This window comes from Apis mellifera, linkage group LG11, assembly GCF_003254395.2.
Source record: "Apis mellifera strain DH4 linkage group LG11, Amel_HAv3.1, whole genome shotgun sequence".
NCBI classification, from domain to species: domain Eukaryota; kingdom Metazoa; phylum Arthropoda; class Insecta; order Hymenoptera; family Apidae; genus Apis; species Apis mellifera.
The window spans coordinates 4,455,335-4,480,407 of record NC_037648.1 but is presented as its reverse complement, the minus strand read 5'-3'; the positions used below and the strand labels follow the sequence as shown (position 1 = coordinate 4,480,407).

At 17.2% G+C, this 25,073-nt stretch overlaps 2 protein-coding genes across 4 annotated transcripts in view; one reads left to right on the top strand and one right to left on the bottom strand.

The window, feature by feature from the left end:
- The window catches only part of LOC726993 (cytohesin-1), a 159,211-nt gene extending 158,049 nt beyond the window's left edge, over positions 1-1,162 (bottom strand). The window contains exon 1 of the mRNA XM_026443711.1: positions 991-1,162. Within this exon, the coding sequence (XP_026299496.1) occupies positions 991-1,069 (79 nt within the window). The 5' untranslated portion in view covers positions 1,070-1,162. The remainder of the gene's footprint in view (positions 1-990) is intronic.
- A 3,455-nt stretch (positions 1,163-4,617) lies between these two features.
- Positions 4,618-23,541, top strand: LOC727510 (lactosylceramide 4-alpha-galactosyltransferase). Of its 3 annotated transcripts, none has more exons than XM_006572084.3 (5): positions 4,618-5,187; positions 7,985-8,184; positions 19,235-19,625; positions 21,248-21,458; positions 22,941-23,541. In XM_006572084.3, the coding sequence occupies exons 1-5, from the start codon at positions 5,174-5,176 to the stop codon at positions 23,208-23,210; spliced, it is 1,086 nt and encodes a 361-aa protein (XP_006572147.1). In that variant the 5' UTR covers positions 4,618-5,173; the 3' UTR covers positions 23,211-23,541. The 3 variants fall into 3 exon arrangements, with proteins under 3 accessions (XP_006572147.1, XP_006572148.1, XP_026299587.1); XM_006572085.3 differs by having other exon boundaries at positions 7,956-8,184; positions 22,941-23,210; XM_026443802.1 differs by having other exon boundaries at positions 7,941-8,184; positions 22,941-23,210.
- Positions 23,542-25,073: the final 1,532 nt, after the last annotated feature.

Genomic DNA, 25,073 nt, shown 5'->3' with positions numbered 1-25,073 from the left:
TAAAGAGGGGAGTAATAAAGGGAGAAATTGTGAACTGTTTCATATGCCATTCATAATGCGTTCTGCCACCTGCGCTATATCGTGAGGGTACCGTATGATCCCGTGGCTCGACCTCCACATGAGGTTATGTAATTCGAACGGAAAGTACGCTAACCTCTTCCTTTCGCGTGACGAACGGAAAGATGATCGGATTAGACTAGGTTACGTGAAGCAGAACAATTAGAAACTGTTGCTTCATCTAAAGTATAAGAAATACATAATGGAGTACAATACATATATACATATTTCGATAATCGAAGGATTCGATTGATTTAAATATCGTTAATTGTAAAAAAATTGTAAAACGTCTTCAAAACTATTAATCTTAACACTGTGATATATGATTCCGATACAATTTGCGATTTTTAATAATGTTGTAACAATATAATGTTGTAACGATAATAATATTATTACATTTTCGAAAAAATTAAAATTGTTAAAGATATTAAATACGATATGGTGTTTTGCGTAATCGAATGATTCACTGAGATATTGTTTTAAGATGAGCGAATGTAAACAGAAAAGATAATCAATATATGTTGAATACTTCGAAAAACTTTTTTTTTCTATATTATATATTCGAATATTGTATAATATTGTTTTCATAAGATTCTTAATTCCAATAAATCTCTTTTTCATTCAATCTCTTTCATTCTATCTCTCTTTGATGCTACGAGAAGTTGCATTTTTATTGACAGATGGGGATGAACATTCAAAAGACTTTGAACATTCTATGATGTTTTATCGAATATTTGAAAAATTATATATTAAAAAATAACATTTTATGAATCTCGTAGACTTTATTGAAAAAATAAATTTTCCTTTTGTTTACGGAATATATACAATGGAAAAGGAGAAAGAGCGCGTGCGCTCTGACAGGGAAAACCTAGATTTTTGCCAGGTTGCTATTCATATAGACAGATATATTAAATTTATTAAGAATTTTCTTACCTGTTGTGCTGAACTGGTCAAGCTGATGAGCACCAGAATTTACTCCCGCACCCCCCAAACCGTCCAGATCTTGCCACATTTCCGAAAAACACGCACTTTCCGGACACACGCACGAACAGAATCACGCACCTTCACTTAAGCGGCGCCATTTTCACTGTATACTGACTACTCTAGGCTCAAGCGATATAAACGCCCTCTTCCATATCACAGATCAAATGTGAACTAAGATTGTAGTACTATGATGGCATCATTTTTTATCGACATTTTAATAATTGAATTATTTAATGAAAATAAAAAAAATTTAATACAATTGCATATATTCATAAAATATATTAAATTGTTTTATTTTATTATATATATTTATAGTAATATTAATTTACAGATAAAAATGACATATTTCCTACAAAAGATAAAATTTTAATTTATATATAGAAATGTTGGAAAGATACAAAATATTTATAACTCTAAAATCGATTGAAATTTAATTTATGGAAGTATTTATTTTTTTATTTATTATTTATTATTTATTAATCGATATTAATGCACAAATACCAGACTTAACTTTATTATTATTATTATTATAATAATGTTTATATTAATAATTTTGATTATTTTAAAGTTTTGACTTTTAAAAATTATAATTTAAAAATTATTTTAAAAAATGCATATTATTAACATACATATATTTAATAAAACAAATCAAGTTATACAAATGATATATATTTTCTAAAGTAGAAACAAAAAATAGATAACTGATTGATAACACTGTTGGTAATGCAGGTTTCTTGCTTTCTATATAGTTTTCAAATAATATATTAATTAAATTTTTATTTAATTAATATTAATATTAAAATTAAATTTGATTTATATTTGATTTATAATATTTGAAGATTATTTCAGTTTTATTAACCTATACGTTTATTTTACATTCAAAGAATAAATTAATTCATATTAGATTATATTTTAGACATTCATAATTTTAAATAAATTATTTTAAAAATTATTTACTTTATTATTTATAATTATTAGTAATTTTAAAAATTAAAACTGATATTTTTAAATTTAAAATCAATATTTTTAAATTTAAAATCAATTAATTGATAAAAAAAATGAATAAAAAATAAATGATTATATAAATTAAACTTTAATTTTAATAATAATAATTAAAAATAAAATTATTTTGCATATTTCTTTAAAATAATTTTTATTGTTATAATTTTATTAATATATGGTAAATAAGAATGTGAATTTATCAAGTTTTTTTGTTAACTTTGTTCTTGTATTTATGTATATACATAGTTGCATATTATTACATATGTACATATATATTAATATGTGCTATAACAATATTGTATAAATTATATAAATATAAAAAAAATTAATGAGAAGACAAATATTTATTGTTAATTTTTTTTTTTATCTAATGAATATTAAATGATTATTAATTTTAACACTTGTAATTCGTCATATAATGCAATATAAGTCTTTACATAATTATTTTGCAAAGTATCCTTATAATTAGATGACATATCATGTTATGACCTTTAAAAATATATATAATAGTCTTTCATATACATTACGTAGTAAAATACAATTATATTATTAATCGTTTCAACATAGAGCGTGACTGATATTTATAAAAATTATATGACTGAGTCAAGCGAAAAATTGCAAAGATAACAATTGCACGAGTTGTATTATAATATGAAAATATTTTAAATTATATGTTTCAATCCAAGGTAACATTCTCAACGTTCTTATTTACTTTTCAAGACATAAAAAGAACATAAATTTAGATGCATATATATTTCCGCATAAAGATAATATTGTTGTTACAAATGTTTGTCATGAACATATGTACATAGGAATATTTTTTGCATATTTTTTTGCATACAATTTTAAATTTTTATTCATTAATAAATATATTGAAAGTTAAATAAATAAATGCATGGATTTTGTAACCATTATTTATAAAATTTATAAAATGTATCATTTATTATTTTTATTAAAAAATATGTTATTAATTATTGGAAATATATCTTAATTCTTTTATTTAATATTACTTCAAATTGTTAAATTAAATATTACATATTCTATTTATACATTACATATATTGCATTAAAAAATAAATAAAATAATAAATGCATTTTTCTTAAATTATTTTTTTTATTTAAAAATTTTTCATATATTTATAAATAATTAGTATTCAGTTTAAATATAATTAATATATAATCTATAATTATATGTTTGTGATTTTTTTAATAATTAAATTTCTTAATAATTGTGCATTAACTATTTATGAGAAGTAAAAAGCATGAGATATATATTTTAAAACAATTTTAAATAGATTTTAAATATTTAGGAACACAATATATATAATATATATAATATATATATGTTTCTTAAGAAATAATAAGAAATAATAATTATGCATATTATCATTTTATTCTTGATTATACAATATAATATATATATATATATATATATATATAGTATATATATTCTACAATATAATATATATATTTTAATGTTATTTTAACATTAAATGATAATCATAAAATTTTTTATTTCTAATAGTAATAGTAGTTTTTTTGTGTTTATTGTTTAAATGTGAATTTTTGAATTTGCTACATAATAAAAATATATATTTTACATATTTTGATATTAAAATCATTTTTAATACCAACCAAAATCGATTCATTACATTCAGGTATTTATCATTATGATTAAGTAATTAATTATCAAAAAAAATCATAACCCATTAATTAAATAAAATATTAAAATTGAACATAAGGAAAAATAGCAATTTTAAATATCAATCACGATTAATAATTAAATCCTTTAATCCTAATCCTTTAATCAAAATTGATAATTTTTAATTTTATTTATTAAACGCTGTTACTGTTTATTTATTTATATTTGATTTTATAATTTTTTTATATTTTACTAAATTACTATAAAAGTTATCAAGCATCTAATCATATAATCTATCGATATTTGTAAATATATATGATTTATATTGTAAATATATATATACATGTTGTATTTCAAATATTTATTATATTTTATTCTTATTTCTGTTTTAATATAAAGAATTAAAATTCATTAAAATATTTTATCGTTTTTTATCGTCAATTAAAGAGTCCTAAAATAATCCTAACTTTAGAAAAATCTAAAATGTTCAAAACCATAAAAGATAAATTTTTAAAATATTATATAAAAAATTTTTAAATAGAAACAAATTTTTAATAATTACAACTTATGAGAATATATAATTTGTCTATTTCCTTTTATTATAATATTTTCTTTTGTTATAAGATAATTATTTCGATAATAATTGTCTCCTAAAGATATCATAATAATATCATTTTCGCATTTCTTATATCAATGCTTGGCTATCAAATTTTTCAATTTAGATATTTTGATTTATAATATAATAAAACATTTGAAAATCATTTAAACTTTGCGACAATTTCTTGGACATTTTTAAAACATAAATTGTCTTTCTGCTATTAGAACAAAAATATAAAAAATATATAATATAAAAAGTCATATAATAATTTTAAAAAAGAAATTTATCTGGCATTATATATATAACTTTAATTATATAATACGCATGCGCGCGACTACCCTGTTTGGCTACGTACAAAGACGTATGCATGCAGTGACGAGCAAAAATGTGTATACAGTTCTGTGAATAACGTTAAAAAATCTTAAATAAAACCAAACAACAATACATCATTCATCTTGTATAAATTACTTTCATTTCGAGTATTCATGTGTTTTATGATTGTGTCTAATATATCAATGAATATAAAAATAATTATCTTTCGAACAAGTTACAAAATAAAATAAAAAGAAAATATTTAATAGAAGATTTTTCGGATGAGTTTATGAAAGAATACTTATTGACAGTGATATTAGTGTAATTAATTGAATAGAATATCAATAAAAATTACACCAAGAACAGAATTAATTCAAATCAGTAGTGTTTGTGAGAAAAGAACAATTTATATAATAGTATTTACGATGTTACATTTCGTACAAAATATATCCATACAGAATAACGGAATTGCCCTCCAGTTTATCGATTCCATGAGACAGACTGATACGAAAAAAGGACAGGAACCGATGGGTGTGCAGTATGGACCACCCTTACTGTGAACGTGACGTGTAACTTTATATGATATGCAAATCGTACGTACGTTTACTTCGATTTGAATTTGTATTATTATTTTGTTGTGTATGTTATTAAGTATTTATATTGATTATTGTGTCTTTTAAATAAATAAAAATTTTTATATTTTATTTTTACTTTTCATTATATTCAAAGTATAATTTAATGTTTTTTTTATTAATAGAAATTTTGTTCGCAATATTAAAATAACCTCAAATAACAATAAAAATAAAAAAAAAAATTATAAGTCAGTTATTATAAAAACAAAGAAAATGAGTTTTAAAAATATTGTTTTCAAAAAGTGAAAAAGCAATTGCTACGTTTTAATTATTGTGCTCTTTTACTGAATATATATTGTATATATAAATATTAAATATATATAAAAAATTGAATACTGTGCATTATATTAGATATTATATTTCATATTGTTCATTTGTTACAAAATAAGATTATGTCTTAAATAATATATATAAAAGTTTTTTGCAATAATTATTAATATATTATTAAAAACTTAACTACATTTGGCATAATAATAGAAGCAAATTTAAAATTAATTTTAATATTGAATTATTTAAAAAATAGAAATATAATATAAGTTTTGTTTACTGAATTATTTGTAAATTTTTTAGCTATCTTTATAAGTTATGCCAAATCGAACATTAGAAATTTAAAATATTATTTTCAAATTTAATAAAATAAATTTTTATATTTTTAATAAAATAAATAAATAATAGATAAAAAATTAATAAATAATTACAAATAAATTGATAAATAATAGATATAATTTATTTATTTATTTATTTCTATAATTTGATTATATTAATTATGAATAAAAAAAAGTAAGTTAAAAACACAATAATTGATATAAATATCCCATTCATATAATAAATATAACATATCATCATACATATCCAATTTTCACATTATCTTCTTTTACTAATAGATTATGATTTACAGGATGAAATATATGAATATTTTTATATTTGAATTATAGAAATTTGAAAAACAAGAAGATCTAAAAAACATTATTTATATTATATTATTTAATTCATTTATATCAAGTTTTTGAAACATTTATGTCATAGTTAGTCAATTATATAAATGCTATGAAAAAAAATTAAATAATTAAATACATCTTAATGCTTATTTAAATTGCTTAAATTAATACTTACTTAAAGTTTCGAACAAATTTTAAAAAATATAGAATTTGATTTATTTATTAATAAAATTCTAAACTTTTGAAGAATTTAAATTTTAATTTTCAAATTAAATTAATAAATAATATATATAAAAGATTATTAAATAAAAATAAAATTTTATTATAATTTAAAAATTAATTATATTAATAATTTGTATTAAAAAAAATGAATATTTAAAATTCATTAAATTTGAAAATTGAAATTAGTAAAAGTAAATTTAAATAGTAGCAATAATGATTAAATTTAATTTATAAATTAATTTATTTTAATAGATTAATATATAATTAAAAATTAATAAATTATTTAATTTTAGATAAAATTTTATAATAATAATAGTAATAATTATTAAATTTAATTAATTAATTATAAAATTTAATTTAAAACTAAAATTATATATCCTATTATAAAAATTAATGAATTTATTAAATTATCAAATTAATATTAATGTTAAATTAAACAATCGAAAATAAAAGATAAAATAATAAAAACAGTTTTTAAAGACAATTTTCATTATTATACATAATTTCATTATATTATTGATCATCGTATTAGAATTGAATTTAGAATCATATAATATAGGATGGATATATATATTTCTACTTATTTCATAATAAAGATTGTTTAAAGTATGCAAATTCATGTTCAAAATACAATAAATTAAATAAAATAAAATAAGCGAATATGTGTTATAAATAAATTTTGTGAAACTTTTAAATCAATTTTTTGAAAATTTTTTAATCAACTGGGAATATGTATTATAAATAAATTTTGTAAAAATATTGTCCATTTTACACATCAGTAAAAATAAAGACCAATTTGTGTAACATAAATATCATATAAAATTAACTTTTTTTTAAGAATTCATATCACAATAAGTATCATCATAGTTCATTATTCAAATAATATTATATATTTCAATATATTCAATGAATATTCAATATATTCAATATATTTCAATGAATTTACAAAAAAAAAAAAACCTTCAAATCGAACTCAAATAGAATTTTTACAATTATTTTAGAATTAAACAATATTACAAATTTTTTAATAACCGCAAAAATTTAGAATGAAATGACATTAAACAATCTTCTTAAAATGAAAGAATCGTTTTCAAAGATGAAATATTTGCGAAAATTTGATTTTCAATTTTGATATCGCTTTTTTAATTTTTTTAATCATTTAATGAGAAATTTAATCATTTTAATGAGAAATTTCATAAAACATTTAAATTCATTTAATTGTTTTATATATTAAATTTCGACATTATTAAAGAATTTTTATATTATAAAACAATAGAAATTCAATTATATAAAACACTAATTGCGAATAAGATCTTATTATTTAGATTTTTAGAATTTATCCTGTATATATAATTTATACGTGCTAAGATAATTTGTATAATACCATATGTAAATATAATACAATAAAGAAGCATATTTTTAATTCAATAAAGAATTCAAAATATAATTATGAAAAATTTTTTTATATTTAGTATTAATATAATATTTAAAAATATAAAAAAAATATATACGTTTGAAAAGATTCAAATTTGAATTTTAATACAATATAACTAGTACTGTTGACTGTAGTACTAACTGACTGTTGGAATCGACAACAGTCATTCAAGGAAAATGAAGAAGAGATTGCTCCTTTGTTTTTTCTGCGCTGTCATATTCTTCATCTTGATGATTTCTACTGACAACGATTTTATCCAACAACATGTTTCACCATTGATGAGCATCGTTGTCTGGGATGATATTTCGTGTTATAATCAACCGAACATGCCAGACAGTCTTTTGGATTTTGATCCTAAAATAGGTATGTTTATGAAATACGACTAATATTATTTAGACATAATCATTCCTTAAAAATAAAATGATCCACTTATCATACATTATAGATCTTTTAAAATTTTGTACATATATATATATATATTAAATAGTGATTCTTGATAGAATAATAAAAGTAAATTATTTTGATTATATTTTATACTTCTAATTTGCGTTACTATGGTCATGAATTATAATTTTTTCTTTTTTCGATTTTTAATATATTGTACGATTATATAAGATGTTCTATTTAGTTTAAACATTTTAAATTTTGCTTATTGTTTATAATATAATATCAAAATCATTTAAGTGGAATTAAATGGAATTTTTAAATGGAATTATATATTTTTATATAATATCATAATATTATAATAAGTAAAATTAAAATAAATTTGATGATATATAATAGTATAATATAGTATAATAGTATATATATTATATATATATTAGATAGATATAGATAAATATAGATATTATATTATATAATAGTATATATATTATATAGTATATATATTATATAAAATATAATATAATATATATAATATATATATAATATAATATAATATTAACATAATTTTAAATACAAAAAATTCATAGAAATTGATCAATCAATGAAAAACAAATAATGAAATAAATAATAAAATAATGAATTATCTTAAAATTATTAATTATTACAATTATTTCATTGATATCGTTTACGATTTTACCGATATCGAATTCGCCGACAATATTTATTTATTTATCAATATATATGAATAAATAATATATCACCAATAGCCATTTCACCGATATTTATTTCATCGAACTTTCCTTCATCTTTTATCGACAATTATTATTAATTAGTATTAGTAAACATATTTTTATCTACATATTCATTTGCATACTTAAAAAAAAATAATGAAGCAAATTCTAAAAATTATCATAATTTTATTGATTAATATATTATATATATATTATATACAATATAATAATATAAGTAAATATAATATAATTTGTATTATAAAAATATACTTTTATAAAATTCATTGTATATCTAATTTTGTATTATTTTATATTATTTATTGAATCTTATCTTCTTGTACATTATCTTCTTTTTTTTCTTTTTTCGTTGTGTGATAATGATAATTTTTCAAGAATATTATCTTCAGTTCCTTCTAAATTTCAATTATAATTTTGAATAATAATAAGCATTATTGCGGTCAATTATATATTGCCAATGTCAATGCCAAGCTTTTTTAAAATTTTAAGTGTATGGAAAATTATATAAATCATATCATAAACTGACTATATTTCCGATAAAAAAAAGTGGAGGCTAAATCATTAATGTTGCATTATGTTTAACGCATTTAATATTTATTAAACCATTTCACAATGATATTAGCTTCAAAAGAAAGTAAATTTTTTAAATCATTAAATGTGAATTTGATAAAAATGTGCAATATTTATATAACTTTTATCTTTTTTTTACTGAACCATTGTTTATAGTTTTTCTATATAGTTTTTGACATAAGTGAAAAAATAATTTTTTCGATGAAAATTCGACTATACTTATGATAGTTTTTCTAAAATCCATAATAACAAATTGTGATTTTAACATAATGCCTAATTTAGAAGCTAGAGTAAAAATTTAATATATAATATATAATAATTAATATATAATATATAATATATAATAAATTTTCTATTGTTTCGATGATAAAAGTGCACATACCAAAAAAAGGATTTAATTTTTTTGTTTATTATATATGATCTATTAATATATATTTAATATATAATTATATATTTAATATATAATATATATAATATATAATTTAATATATAATTTAATATATAATTGTTTATAAAAGCTAGAAATTAATTTAAATGTATTATTAGCTATTCATTAACCAAATTTTTATTTTTAAAATTTTTAAATTATCATACTTGTCAAAAATAATATTACATTTCTTGATTATTCTCTTATAATCTCTGCAAAGAGTTTTTCATGTAAGATTTTTGATAATTTATTTGATAAATTAAAATTATCAATATTTTTTGATACTTTATGCTTTTTTTTTCTTTGAATAATATTATATTGTTTTAAAGTATATTCTGGGATATACTTTGAATACATAGATATATAGAAGATATATTTGAATAGATTTCTATAATTATATTCATAACAACTTTGCAAGCTTTATCATTAGATAAGAAATTTTCTCTTATTATATTTTATGATTTTATATCTTAATGGTTTCGATACATGATTATGATTTATATATTGTATATATATATATATGAATATTTATTGTATTATATACTGTATATATACTATATACGAATTATATATTGTTTATTTATATATAATGTATTTACTATATTTTTATATTTATAGTTATTATCTTCTCTTTCGTATACCAAATAATATAGATCATTCCTATTTCTTGACTTATTGAATACGAAATCATAATAAAAATGTTTACCACGATTGGAAAAAAAAAATTCAACTTAATTGGAATTTTGATTTCCTTTTGATAAATTCATTTCATTTATTCTATATAAATTAAGCTATTATAATATATATAATATATATAATATATATATAAATAAACTTATACACAAATCAAACATATATTAATCAAATAAGTGATAAATCTTCTATAGATTAGAATACAAGTTCAAAAATGTCAGTGATTTTAATGTATCGATAAATTAATGTTAGCAAATTTATCGTCGATGATTTAAAAGTAATCACAAATGATTCTTATAGAAAATAAATATTTAATAAACATAAAATAAATTTATCTTATTTAAAATATATTATATTAAAATAAATTTAACAAATATTTAAAATAATGTTTATCAATTTTAATATTTTTTTAATTTTTATTAAAATTTTTATTACGTCGATATTTATCTAATTTCGAAAAATAATAAGAATTATATATGTAATAATATTAATATTTGAGTTACAAAAAGAACAATTAATCATAAATCATTTAAATAAATATATCGAAATTTATATTATTTCGAATAGATTGTTAAAATCAATTTTCATAAATTATCTAATTTTGATAAATATATAAATTCATTTGAAAATTATTATGATAGATTTTCACTTATCATAACACAATAATAAAAATATATATTGTTTCATTTAAAAAGAAAAAGTTTAAAATATTCAATAAGAAATTTTAATTAAAAATAAATTTGTGTATTTTTCAAATTTCCCTTTAAATTCATGTATAAATAATGAAAAGATTTTTTAAAATAATATACAATATCTCAAATGTTACAAAGTTTACAAAGTTTAATTGGTGATTCCTGAAATAATTTCATGCAACTTTTTTCTTCGTAAAAATTTTCACTTCAACTTTATTAACGAATTATTCGAGTAATTTAAATTATTAACATTAACTAAAAAACATTAACTAATCACAAGGCACTTACAGTATACTATACTATCTATAGGATTATACTATTGGCTATAGGATTAAAATCAACTTTTGTCGTATAATACATAAAAACTTCATAACTTCCTGGATATTTATTAATAAAATTAATAAGAAATATTTTTAAAATAATCAAATGAATAACAATTATATCTGAATACATCACTTACAAATCAGAAATTTTAATGGAAGTTTATTTTTTAAATAATAATGAATTAGACTGTTTTATAGAAATAAAAATTTTTTCATTATTTTTCATTATTTTATAAACATAATGAAATATATTTATAATTTATTAAAATAAAGAATATTGAAAATAAATATTTTTTATTTTAATAGTTTTTTTATTTTTTCTTTTCAGTTTTTTAAAATTAATAAATTAATAAATTTTGGATATTTTTAGTATCTTTAATTAAGATTATTAACTATTTAACTATTTAATTTAAAAAATATTCTTCAAAACAATTTCATTTTTACTCAAGATTTTTCTTTCACAATCTATACAAACAAATATATTTTTATTATAATAATTTTCGAAAAAAAAATAAAATTATATTCAAGCCTTTTTGCAATTAGAAATTCTATCGAATTTGTCTATGCAATTTAATAAAGTAATAATAGAAATAATAATTATAATAATAATATAATGAAATATAATAAAAATTAATTATAATTAATTATTATACTATTATATAATATATTATAATATTATTATTATAAATATTATTTATAACATATATTTACATTATTATATATTTATATTTTGTGTATATTATAAAATAATTAATTAATAATATATTTATATGCTATAAATATAATATAAAATAAAATAGTAAATTCATTATTTGTAATTATATTTTTATTGATTATTTATAGAAAAAATATTACTATAATATATTAATCTCCTTCTCCTTTGTAAATATATCTCTAAACTTCATGTATTTTATGATATTAATTTTATTTATAATTGTCGTCCATAATAGAGAAACTTCTAGCAACTAAATTGTTGCTGTTGTAATTTCTATTATTATTACACTTAATATAATATCTTATTTCATTTTAAAATTCAAGATCAATTTAAAATTATTTTATAAAATTTTTAAATTAAGCTATAATACAATATAAAAAAAAAAAACAACTTGAAAAAATTTAATGTGATCTTGATATTTTATAAAAAAACAGATATAAAAAATTAAACAATCATTTGATAAATGCTTTCACATATAACAAAATTCAATTTAAATTTTTTTAATGAAATAAAAACAACCAATAGATAACGAGATATATATATTAATATATTGGAATAATTTTGGGATAAAGATTAAAATAAATATAAGAGAATAATAGTTTTATATTTATTTTTGATAATATTTAATATAAAATGTTAATTGAATTTTATTTTCTTATTATTTATTATTTATCAAATTATTATTAAACAATTTAAATTAAACAATTTATGTTAAATAAAACAAAACATAGTGAGGTATATTCCAGCATGACGCTCTGGTATCTTACTTTATTTTATAACACAAATTTTAATTGTTTATAATTTGATAAATAGCTTCAACTAATTTAACTTTTGTATTTGTTTCTAATCGAATTTTTAAAGATGTTCCACAAATATATTAATATTTTATATATTTTATAAAACTCTAAATAATATGAAATAAATCTTTTTTTATTAATTTACTTATGCATAAAAATGCTTAAAAATATAAATAAAAGTTACTTTTTATTAAAATATGGTTAAAATATTCTTATAATGTGATTTTATTTTCTACGTTTTATTATAAGTATCAGTTGAATTATTAATTTCAATTGCACTATGATTCTAATGTTATCACAATTAATGTAATAGTTATAAATATTATCATAATCATCGAAAATAATTTCATATTACAATGTAGCGTAAATATTTTTAAACTTTATCTGAATCTACACTAAATAAAAGATTATTTGAAAAATTATTTTTATTTATTATTTATTATTATTTTATTTTATATAATGTATTTTAATATTAAGATATTTATATAATAATATCTATTTTGAATTAAATATTCACATTAGATAATAGATACTCAATTTAAATTTTACAGTTTATAATTTTCAGTTTACAATTTTCGCTATTAATTTCAATATCTTATTGACATACCATACTAATTTGTCTTAGGAGAATAGCAATTAAAATAGAATAGAAAATTCTTAATATTTTGACTATTTATATAATTTTTTTATTTATGATCTAAAAGCATATGATTTTTTTATTAGTTTTTTATTATTCAATTTATTTTCTTAAAAAATATTAAAAAAAAATATTTTATAACATTATAAAAAAAATATTTTTATAACATTTAAAATCACAAAATTTTTAAATTATTAACTTTTAAATTTAATTATTAATGAAAATATTAAATTTAAAATTATTATCGTTATTCTATTACTATTATTCTAAACATGTTTGATCCAATTACTATTAACTATTATTATAAGTAAAATAAAATACTTTTTTTTTAAATATTTTACAGATTAAATTTTTATTCTATTTAATAAAATAATCCATTTTTTTATTAAAACAAAAGAATTTTTTTTCAAGATTCATATAGCATATCTCATCTCATTTTAATATTTTGATTTTTTCAATATTATTATTTGTAACAAAAAAAAATAAAAAAAAAATAAAAATAAAAGTTTCAGATGAAAATGTGTCAAAGATATATTCTGGTGTTATTAATTTTTTTATGATTGGATAAGTAAAAATAATATGAAAAATAATTTTTTTTAAATAGAATTATTTTTTAATCAATTTTTATCAATTGATGAAATTTGATATTCTGTATAAAAAAAATGTCACTATAGAACAAAAAGATAATCGTTCGGGCAAATTTTTCATTTTCAAGAAATTTATAAATTTTTTTCAATATATACTTTTTCATGCCACTTCATTCCTACAATAAAATATCTTAATAAATTTATATTCTTTATATTATATTTATATTTAGTAGTTATATTTATATTTATCTCTTTGTAATTCGATTTTATTTTTTATACATAAACGAAAAATTTATTCAATGACGAAAAATGAATTCTTCTTTAAACAAAATATTCACTATTAATTAATTTCTATTTCGATACATCAAATACGTAACAATAATTTTTCTTTCGTATATTCTTAATTTTTCCTGAGTTTTTATAATATAGAAAAATATCTTTTTATATGACTTGAATAAGAAAATTATTTGAAATTTTAATATAATTTTGTATTAAAGTTAATAAAATTTATAATTTTTATGTGAAATATTAATATATTCATGGGATGTCTTTGAAATTCTAAAGATCAAAGTAAATATAAAAAAATTTATATATAAATTTATATATTTATATAATTTTTATATACTATTTGTATATTAAATTTATATATAATATTTTATATATAAATTTTTATATATAATATTTCATATTATATATAAAAAAATTTTGTTATACAAAAATATGGATAAGATTTATTTATTAAGTTATAAACAATTGAAATTCGTATTAGGCCAATCAAGAGACGGAAATAAAATAGGATCATTCTATTTCTTACATTCTTTTTGTTTCACATAACACGAATTTAAATTACATAAGTTAAATTGTTTAGCTTAATAAATAAACTCATTCGATATTTTTGTGTACTAATTTTTTTGTTTATTTTTCTAAAATTGATATAAAAATATTAACATTCTACTATTAAATATTTTTTTATATAATAAGCTATAAATAAAATTGAAGTTTATTATTTATTATTACTTTTTTAGCTTAATTTTTTTTTTACAAATATAATTATAATTCAAATAAATTTTAATACAATAAAATTTTTTTACAAATTCAATGTAAAATTAAAAAAAAATTTTATTATTTGCAATTTTAAAATATTTTGTTACAAATATAAAAAATTATCAAAGAACTGAATATACTATATTGAAAATAGAATATTGTAAAAATAGATAAGAATTAAAACGTATAGGTAATAATATTTTAATGTTTCTGTTGCATGCAAAATATTATTCATATAAACTGCAATGTCATTAAATTTTATCAATTTATCTAAGACATTATTTATTTTGTAACCTTGTTGAAAATATGCATAAAATTTTAACAATTAAAGATAAGAATAAAGTTACTTTAATTATTTTAATAATTTACTATTCAAAGTTATTAAAATAACTTTATTCAAAATTTTGATTAAATATTTTTTTAAGATTAGCTTTTAACTCTGTTTTATTGTAACCGGTTTTAAATTAAATGGTTATTTTATTAAAATGAATTTTCGAAGTTTTTTTTAAAGATATATATAAATATTTATTAATACAAAACAATACAATTTTTAATAACATTAAAATAATTTTCATTGGAATTATTTATTTTTTCTGTCTCAGGTAAATCTGAGATAAATCTAATTATCGTTCATATGATGCATATATAGATAATCAATTCTTATAAGTTAAATCTAGTTTTATAATATATATATTATTACAATATTTAGCTTAATACGATTGATTTCTTAATATTAAATTAATTATTAATTTTATTGCTTTGATTTATAATGATTCTGAAACATTTTTTTCATTAGTAAATGTAATTACATTGTAGATATTATTAACTTCCATTCATAAATCACGATTTACATATAAACATAAACTGATCTTATATAATCAGTGAAAGCGATATAGTTGAAATTGTAAAATCGATTATGTGTTTAAAGTTTATATATATATATATATATATATATATATATATATATAGAATTTATATATAAATATATATATATATATATATTTATATTTATATTTATATACATAGAATTTTATATAAATATATATAAACTCTAAATATAACTCTAACTAAAAAAATATATATTTATATTTATATTTATATACATAGAATTTTATATATATATATATATATATATATATATATATATATATATATATATATATATAACGAAATTGCATTTAAATTTTATTAATATAAACACGTCACGTCATAATATAAATACATATAAACTGAAATTCTTTGTAATAATAATAATGTTTTTAATAATTATTTCAAATAAGAATGTATTTTATAGATTTTATAAATTTTTATAAATTTATAAATATTATATAGACATTTAGATATTTTTAATTATGATAAAATTTTGAATTTTTTTCTATGTATTTTCTATATATAATCATTATTCGATTTTAATTTCGATCAAAATCGAAAATCTCGAAATAACAAGTAAATAAGAAAATTCAAATATCAAAATAATAAATGTACATATGTTTGTTAATTTTGATCATTGATCGGTTGTACTTCCAAAAAATATAATTCTATATTCTAACAATAACATATTTTAATCGATATGAAATTTGGAAAAATTGGGAAAAGGAATAAATTTAATAAAATTGAAAAAATATATAACATCTAATAAAGATGGTATACAACATGTGCTTTGACATATTTAATTTTTTATTAAAATCTTATTTTATTCGAATCACAGCAAATCTATCGTAACATAAGAGTAGCAAAATAATCTTAGGGAAATCTTTGAGAATAAATATCTAAATAGATTATAAGTTAAATAAAATATTTTCTTTTTATATGAAATATTTTTTTCTTATATTATATTTTAGTATAATAAACTATAAATGCTTTAAATATTAAAATATATCATACTATAAATTTTTTATTGAAGTGTTTATACAAGATTTCATAAAAATATAGAAATTCATTAACTGAAGATTTTTGAAATAATTTCAAAAAACATTTTTTTTTTTGGAAAAATTTTATGATTAATGAATTATTAATAAAAAAACAGTAGTCAATCATAGAAAGTGTAGCCTATTAAATAGCGTTGCTTATATGCTATCGATTGAGTACAAACAAACTCAAACCATACATGTCAAAGAAAAAATATAATAATGTTGTATATAATAAATATTTTTTTATTAATAAAAAATTATATTATTTCATGAATAATAAATATACTATAATATTTAACATACTTTCGAAAGTTTTTGAAAATATTGCTTGAAATTATTTTAGAATTTCCAATTTACGAATATTCCAACATTTTTTGGATATCTTATTAATGATAACGAACATTTTTCATTCTCAGTGAGTTTTGTCTCACTTCATCTAATAGAAATATTAGAAATTGTTCGTAATTATAACAATATATAATTAATTGTTAAATTTTTTGTTTAATATAATTAAAGACATCAAAAATTAAAATGGGTTTCTAGTGGCATAGAATATTTATATTTACACAAAACAGTTATAAAATAATGAAAAATACAATGAAATCTAAAATAACAGTGGATACTAAATAATAATTTTTATATTGAACATTTATACAAAAGAAAAACTGAATATGTGGAAAAATTTTTTTTATTTTCTATATTTTTTAGAAAAGTTCATGATATATTCATCAAATGTCATAGAATAGGAAATGTACGAAAAATAATATGATTATTACATGATGCTATGCAATGCTCTGAATGATGAAGATCGATTAAAAAAATTTATCGCAAAATTAACCTCAATTTTAAAATCAAAATCAAATTTTTTTATTATGAATAATAATTTTTTTTATTGCGTATAATAACATAAGGAAACAAAAGTCTTAAAGGAACCGTTCTCTTGAAAAATGATTTTAACATTTAATATTATTATCGTTTTAATAATATTTTGTGTTATAATGAAATATTGAGTAAATAATTCTCATGTTTCCAACAAAAAGTTCATATGAATTTTCATATTTCAGAGAATCTTTATAACAAATTGTAGAAACAGTCTATCATTACTTTTCAGTCTATCATCTCTTCTAAAAAATCTAATACTTTCGTATTTGGATGAAGACATAAATGCGAATTTGATATTTTTCGAAAAATTTTTTTTTTGATATTTTTGAGAAATTACTTGACTGAAATATTATTATGATATTATTATCATTTATATCATAAGTTATCGAAGTTCACTTAAATAAAAGAAATGAAATCGATAATATAAATCTAAATAATTCTTGAGATTGAAAATAAAATATTAAATTCAAATCTTAATTCTTTTCATTTTATAAATACTACATATTTTAAAAAATATAATTTGCATGTTTTTATTTTTATTTTTATTTTGTTTTTATTTTTATTTTTAATAATCTATCTATTATCTATCTATTATTGATAATATCTATTTATCTATCTTGATATATTATCTATCTATCTATTATTTGATATTTGTGTTCCTTGTGGTAAATATTATCCAATGTAATATAAAAAAATTTAAATTTTTGTAAAATATATCATTTTTCAACTTAAAAAAATATATGTATGTATATTATATATATATATTAATTGTAATATAATAAGATATATATAAGAAATGTTTATATAAAATGTTTAGAATATTAATTTAAAAAATAATAATTTAATTATAAATAATTAAAAAATTTTTTATCAAAAAAATTATTAAATTATTTTTTTGACTGTAATATTATTTTAAAAATATTAAAATCTTTTTATTTCATTTAAAATTTAAAAAAATCATAATTATAAATCAATGTATTTTTTTTTTTCTAACTAAAAATAGATAAACCAAATACGGATAAGAATATCTTCTTCCACGAAACATCCTGTTTTGATGAAAACGGTTTGATGTTAAACGCTCGCCAAGCATGTGCCGTCGAATCTGCCGCAAAAATGAATCCAAATATGAACGTGTATCTATTATTTGTTTCTCCTTCAAAAATTTCCATAGATTCCAAAGAAATGTTTAAACAGTTACAAACTTATCCAAACATTCATATCAGATATATCAAACCCGAAAATTATATGAAGGATACACCTTTGGATCTGTGGTACAAAAGTGATATTCTGAAAAGAAGTCGATGGCCAAGAAATCATATGTCTGATATTCTAAGATATCTGACACTTTGGAAATATGGAGGAATATATTTGGATCTGGATGTTGTTGTCATCACGTAAGTGCATTTTAATTGGAATTTATAATTATTTATAATTATATTATATAATTATTTGAAAAAAATATACAAAATGTTAGTATATATGAACTTATTTTGAAAGATCGATTTTAGAAATCAAAATAACAATTGATTTACAAAAATTTCGATGAAACTATTTATTGAATTATGAGCAATTTAAATTTGCATTAAATAAAGCAAGATGTAAACAAAGTGATATGACCGTATGATGAAGATAAAACTATATCTCCGCATTTTTTTGCAAACTTTAATTATTTACATTTTATTAAATAAGTCTCAATCAATTTTTACATCAATTTTCTTTTGTCTTCTAGAATCAATATTCTAATGTCATACATTAATATATAATGGTTAAAGATATTGTGGAAAATAGATAATTTATAATGGAGATTCTTATATAAATTATTATTCTTATATAAATTATATTAATTTTTGATAATATGAAAATAATTTTTATATGAAATATAAGAAAAGTTAGATTTGTTTTACAACGTTCTATATTTTATTTTTTAACTACATAAAGTTATGAAAGAATAATACAAATAAAAAAATGATTCTTGATGAAACCTAATATTTGTGAATTTTTAAGGAATTAATTGATTATTTTACATAAAATATCTTATAAATATAAATATATTTGATAGTGATGTTTTCTACAGTCCAGTTATATTAATCATATTTATGTAGATAAAATTTAATATATAATTTTTTATATATTCTTTTATAATATGTAATTTAATATATAATTTATATAATTATAATAATAATAATAATATATTATTATTATTATTATTGTTATTGTTATTATTATTGTTATTATTATTATTATTGTTATTATTATTGTTATTATTATTATTATTATTATTATTATTATTATTATTATTATTATTATTATTATTATTAATATTATAATAATTTGACATATAATTCATAATAATATATAATAATAAATAACATTTTTAATATCATTAATATAAATAACATTTTTCATATAATATAAACTAATAAATAATCAAAATTAAAATTTTATATTTCATTTTCTTTTTCTATTATTCTTTTAAATTTTATATCATTCGATTACTAAAAGTTTTTGAAATTTTATTCTAATTTTACATATAATATATTTATTTATCTAATCTGTAATATATCATAAGATTTTATATTTATTTTAACAAAGATGTTTGATTATAGATATCTATAATTAATTTTATAAATAATAAATCAAAATATGATAAAAATCAAAAATAAAAAAAATAAAATTTTCGACATGATTTTTAATTATAACCAAATACATAACAAATAATTTAGTTTTCAATATACAATCTTTTTTATTACATTTTATATTAAATAAATGCCATATTTGGTTTTAAGATCATATATTAGCCATATTTATTAGCTATTTAACTTATTCTATATTCGTTTATGTAAAAAATATTCATTATAATACATATTTCTTACTATTCTATATTACTTACTTAATACTATTCTTTATATTACTTAATTTACATATATATATATATAGTAGAATTAAAAAAATTTCTGGTGAATTATAAAATTTATAAATATATAATCAAATAATTTATTTTTTTACTTCTTGATAGATCCATTGAACATTTAACAAATTTCGCTGGTGCTGAAGATTGGAAATATGTAGCTGCAGGTGTAATAGGATTTGATTTTACAACGCTAGGTCGAAGAATGGCTGATGCTTGTATTCGCGACATACGAGCAAATTTTCGAGGTGATATCTGGGGTAATAATGGTCCTGGTGTAATTACTAGAACATTACAAAAGTTTTGTTCAACAAAAAATGTAAGTAAAATTAAAAAATTATTACTTACCATTCTTTGAAATGAATTATTTTCATATCATTTTAGATAAATTCTTATCGATGTTATGAAATAGATTGCATACAATAATTATAGTATAAAAGTATAGAATTTAGAATTATAGAATATACTTTTTCAATGTAATAATCAATACAATATTCCATGGAAATTAAAATAAAATTTGATTTTTATTACTTCATTAAAAATGTTATTATTTTATTAAAAATATAATAATAAAGAAAATATAATATAGTTACAATATAAGTTATTAATTATTAATAAAATATATAAAAATAAATTATGAAAATCATTTATATGATTAGAAAATCTAATTTATTAATATTATATAAAAATTGATATTTATTAATTTTAATTTTTGAATAATTTTTCATTATTTTATAAATGTCTAAAATATTATATAGAATATATCAAAAATTAACAGACAAAAAATACTTAATCAGTGATTTTTGAGATGCTTTAAATATATAATATTTTTCTTTGTCAAAATTTTTGTTTCAGTTTTATTAATGAATTATTAGTGGAAAACATTGATCAATCACAAAAAAATTTACATAAACTATATAGTAGTAGAATTAGGCAAACGGGTTTTAACAAACAAACAAAGCAATCAAGGCAAATATATATCGAGACTATACATAACGTTATCTTTGTGATAAATTTATACATTTTTTATTAACTAGTATTTTTCATTAATAATTCGTTCATTAACAAAATCAAAGCTTAATTAAAAAAATTTAAAAAAAAGAAAGAAAAGAATTGTTTGAAATCAAAAATGTTTTCCACTAATAATAGATCAATATGAAAAATCATTTAAACAATATGAAGTAATAAAAATGATGTAAACAATAAGAATACTGAAAAAAATTATAGAATAACTATAAAATAAAAAAATGAAATACATTAAATATTTTACAACTGTAAAATCAAGATACACCATAATTGCAAAAGATTCATTATCACAGAAGTTTTGAGCTACAATCTAATTCAAGTTCAAATTAATATATGAAATAATATTAATATAATTTAAAAATTTTCTTATATTTGCTTTTTTTTTAAATTTTTAGAAATTTTTTTAATTAAAATAAGATAATATTCATAGATTTGAATTATATTTATTAATTCATAAATAAAAAAAAATCACAAATTTTCAAATTGTATTATATTTAATCTTATATTAATAAAAAAAACTCACTTATATTTGGAAGAACATCATTAGAAAAAAAAATCAAATTAAAATAAAATAAAATAAATAAATAAAATAAACTGAATGAATCATATGCAAATAAGAATGAATATTTTTGTTGAATAAAATAAAATATGAATTGAAAAATTTTGATTCTGAATCTTTTGTATTTTTTAAATATTTATTATAATTCGAATCAATTTAATAATGAAAAAATGAAAATAGAATTTAATATACAGAAATCATTTTTCTTTTGTATAGATTCAAGACATGTCCACGAGTCGATGTCAAGGTTTTAAAGTTTTTCCTCCTTCGGCTTTTTATCCAATCCATTATGACAATTGGAAAGTATATTTTCAGACAAAGAACAAAAATGCAACAATGAAAATATTAGAAAAAGCGATGGCAATTCATGTATGGAATAAATTAAGCAGCGCTGAAAAGGTGGACGTAAATAGTGATGTACCGTATGTGAATATCGCGAGAAAACATTGTCCAAAAATTTTTAACAATTGCGGGAAAGTATTTTAAAGAATTATCAGTGAATTTAAAATTAAAAACGTGGAATAAGAAAACACAATCATATCATCTTTTGCATTACTCAATGAATGCATATCTTTTTTACATGACAAACTATGCTTTCTACAATATTTTAGGAAATTTTTTTTAATGATATAGATTAATTTAAATAAATATCCAATACATATGCTTGTATTTTTCTATACAATGTTAATAAATGTTAATAAATAAAAATTTAAGTGAATATGTGTATTGGATATAAAATTTGTTGAAAAACAGATGATTATGACAATATTGAAGACCAAATTTAGTGAAAAAAAAAAAAAAAAGAAATGAAAAGAAATATGTACAATATATGTATATACGTTATGTATTTATAATATAAATGTAAGATAGATATATGATGTAGATATAGTTTTTAAATTGAGAACTTCGTCAAAATATTCATTGTTGATGCAATTATAATGTTATTTGCAAATTACAAAAAATTGTTGAGGATGTATAAAATTTAAAGAAATTTTATCAAGTATCTATTTAAAATCATGTTGCTTATAAAGAAACTGTGAAGTTTGCAGTATATACATTTATTTATAAGTATTTGGACATTTCATTGAATTATCAACCCTTGAACTCTTATAACTTTGTCAAATAATTTGTAAGATTATTTTAAAGATTGAATCTTCGACTACGTTCAGAAATTAAATTGTCTTGAAAACCATTTCACAGTAGCAAATGAGTAAAAAAGTGAAAATAATCTTTTCTAAGAAAATTGAAAAAATTTAAATGTTAGTTTAGTAAATGTTAAAAAAAATTGTACGCAAAAAACCACCATGAATTTAAAAATTAAAAAATTTTGTTTACAATAACTTTTCTTAAAAAATATTAGTATATGATTTTTTCTTGTCATATTATTCTATGTTGAATAATATGCTAAATTCTTTGCCAGTATTGAATTATATTTCATTATTTGCTTATTTCAATAAGAAGCTTTTTATTCAAAATAGATGGATAATAATTTAGACATATAAAAAAAGAATTCAACTTTAAAATTATTCTATGAAAATTTTTTTTTACAATTATTATCTTTTACATATATGTATATTATATCATTTCAAAAATAAAGATTAGATGAAGAATCCAAATACAAATGAGAGTATACTCTTTACAATAATAATCAAAGTATAAACTTTGGAATTATAAGATTTATTAATAATTTTACTCCCAATTTTATTCATTTAAGTTTTAACATAATAATATACTATTTTATTATATTGTACATGAAATATCCGAATTCACAAATATTTAAAATTTATGATTGTACATTAGAATTTAATGATTAAATGTATTTAAATAATATTTATTGCACATCAACTTCATGTTTAAATTTAATTAAATAATACAAATAATTGGATATTTATCTATTGATTTATTATGAAAAAAAAATTATATATTATAATGAATTATAGTTCAATATTAAATTCAAATTCAATATAATCTAAAATCAATAATTCTATTATTTTTAATTGCATTAATAAATCCTTGTGAAAAAATCATATTAGAAATGAAAAAATAAATAATTTGCATTTAATATAAAAAATTAATCAATCAATTAATTAAATTAATCAATCAATTAATCAAAAATTAATTAAAAATCAATTAATAGATATTAATTATATTCTTTATAATCATAACTTTAACTATAATTTTAACTTTATTTTTCAATGAATAAAATGTAATGAATTTATTTAATCAATTTTGTTTAATATTATTTTTAATAAAAAATAATTTTTAAATTTTTAAGAATTCGATTATTTCATTTGCAATAATCTAATAAATTCATTAGATTGTTCAAATTTAATCAGTATTAAATAATAA

Excerpts from the sequence above, each read along its gene's own strand:
- LOC727510 (XM_006572084.3), top strand. Across the intron at positions 8,185-19,234 it reads GGATTTTGATCCTAAAATAG|ATAAACCAAATACGGATAAG; the intron begins GTATGTTTATGA and ends AACTAAAAATAG. Across the intron at positions 19,626-21,247 it reads CTGGATGTTGTTGTCATCAC|ATCCATTGAACATTTAACAA; the intron begins GTAAGTGCATTT and ends ACTTCTTGATAG.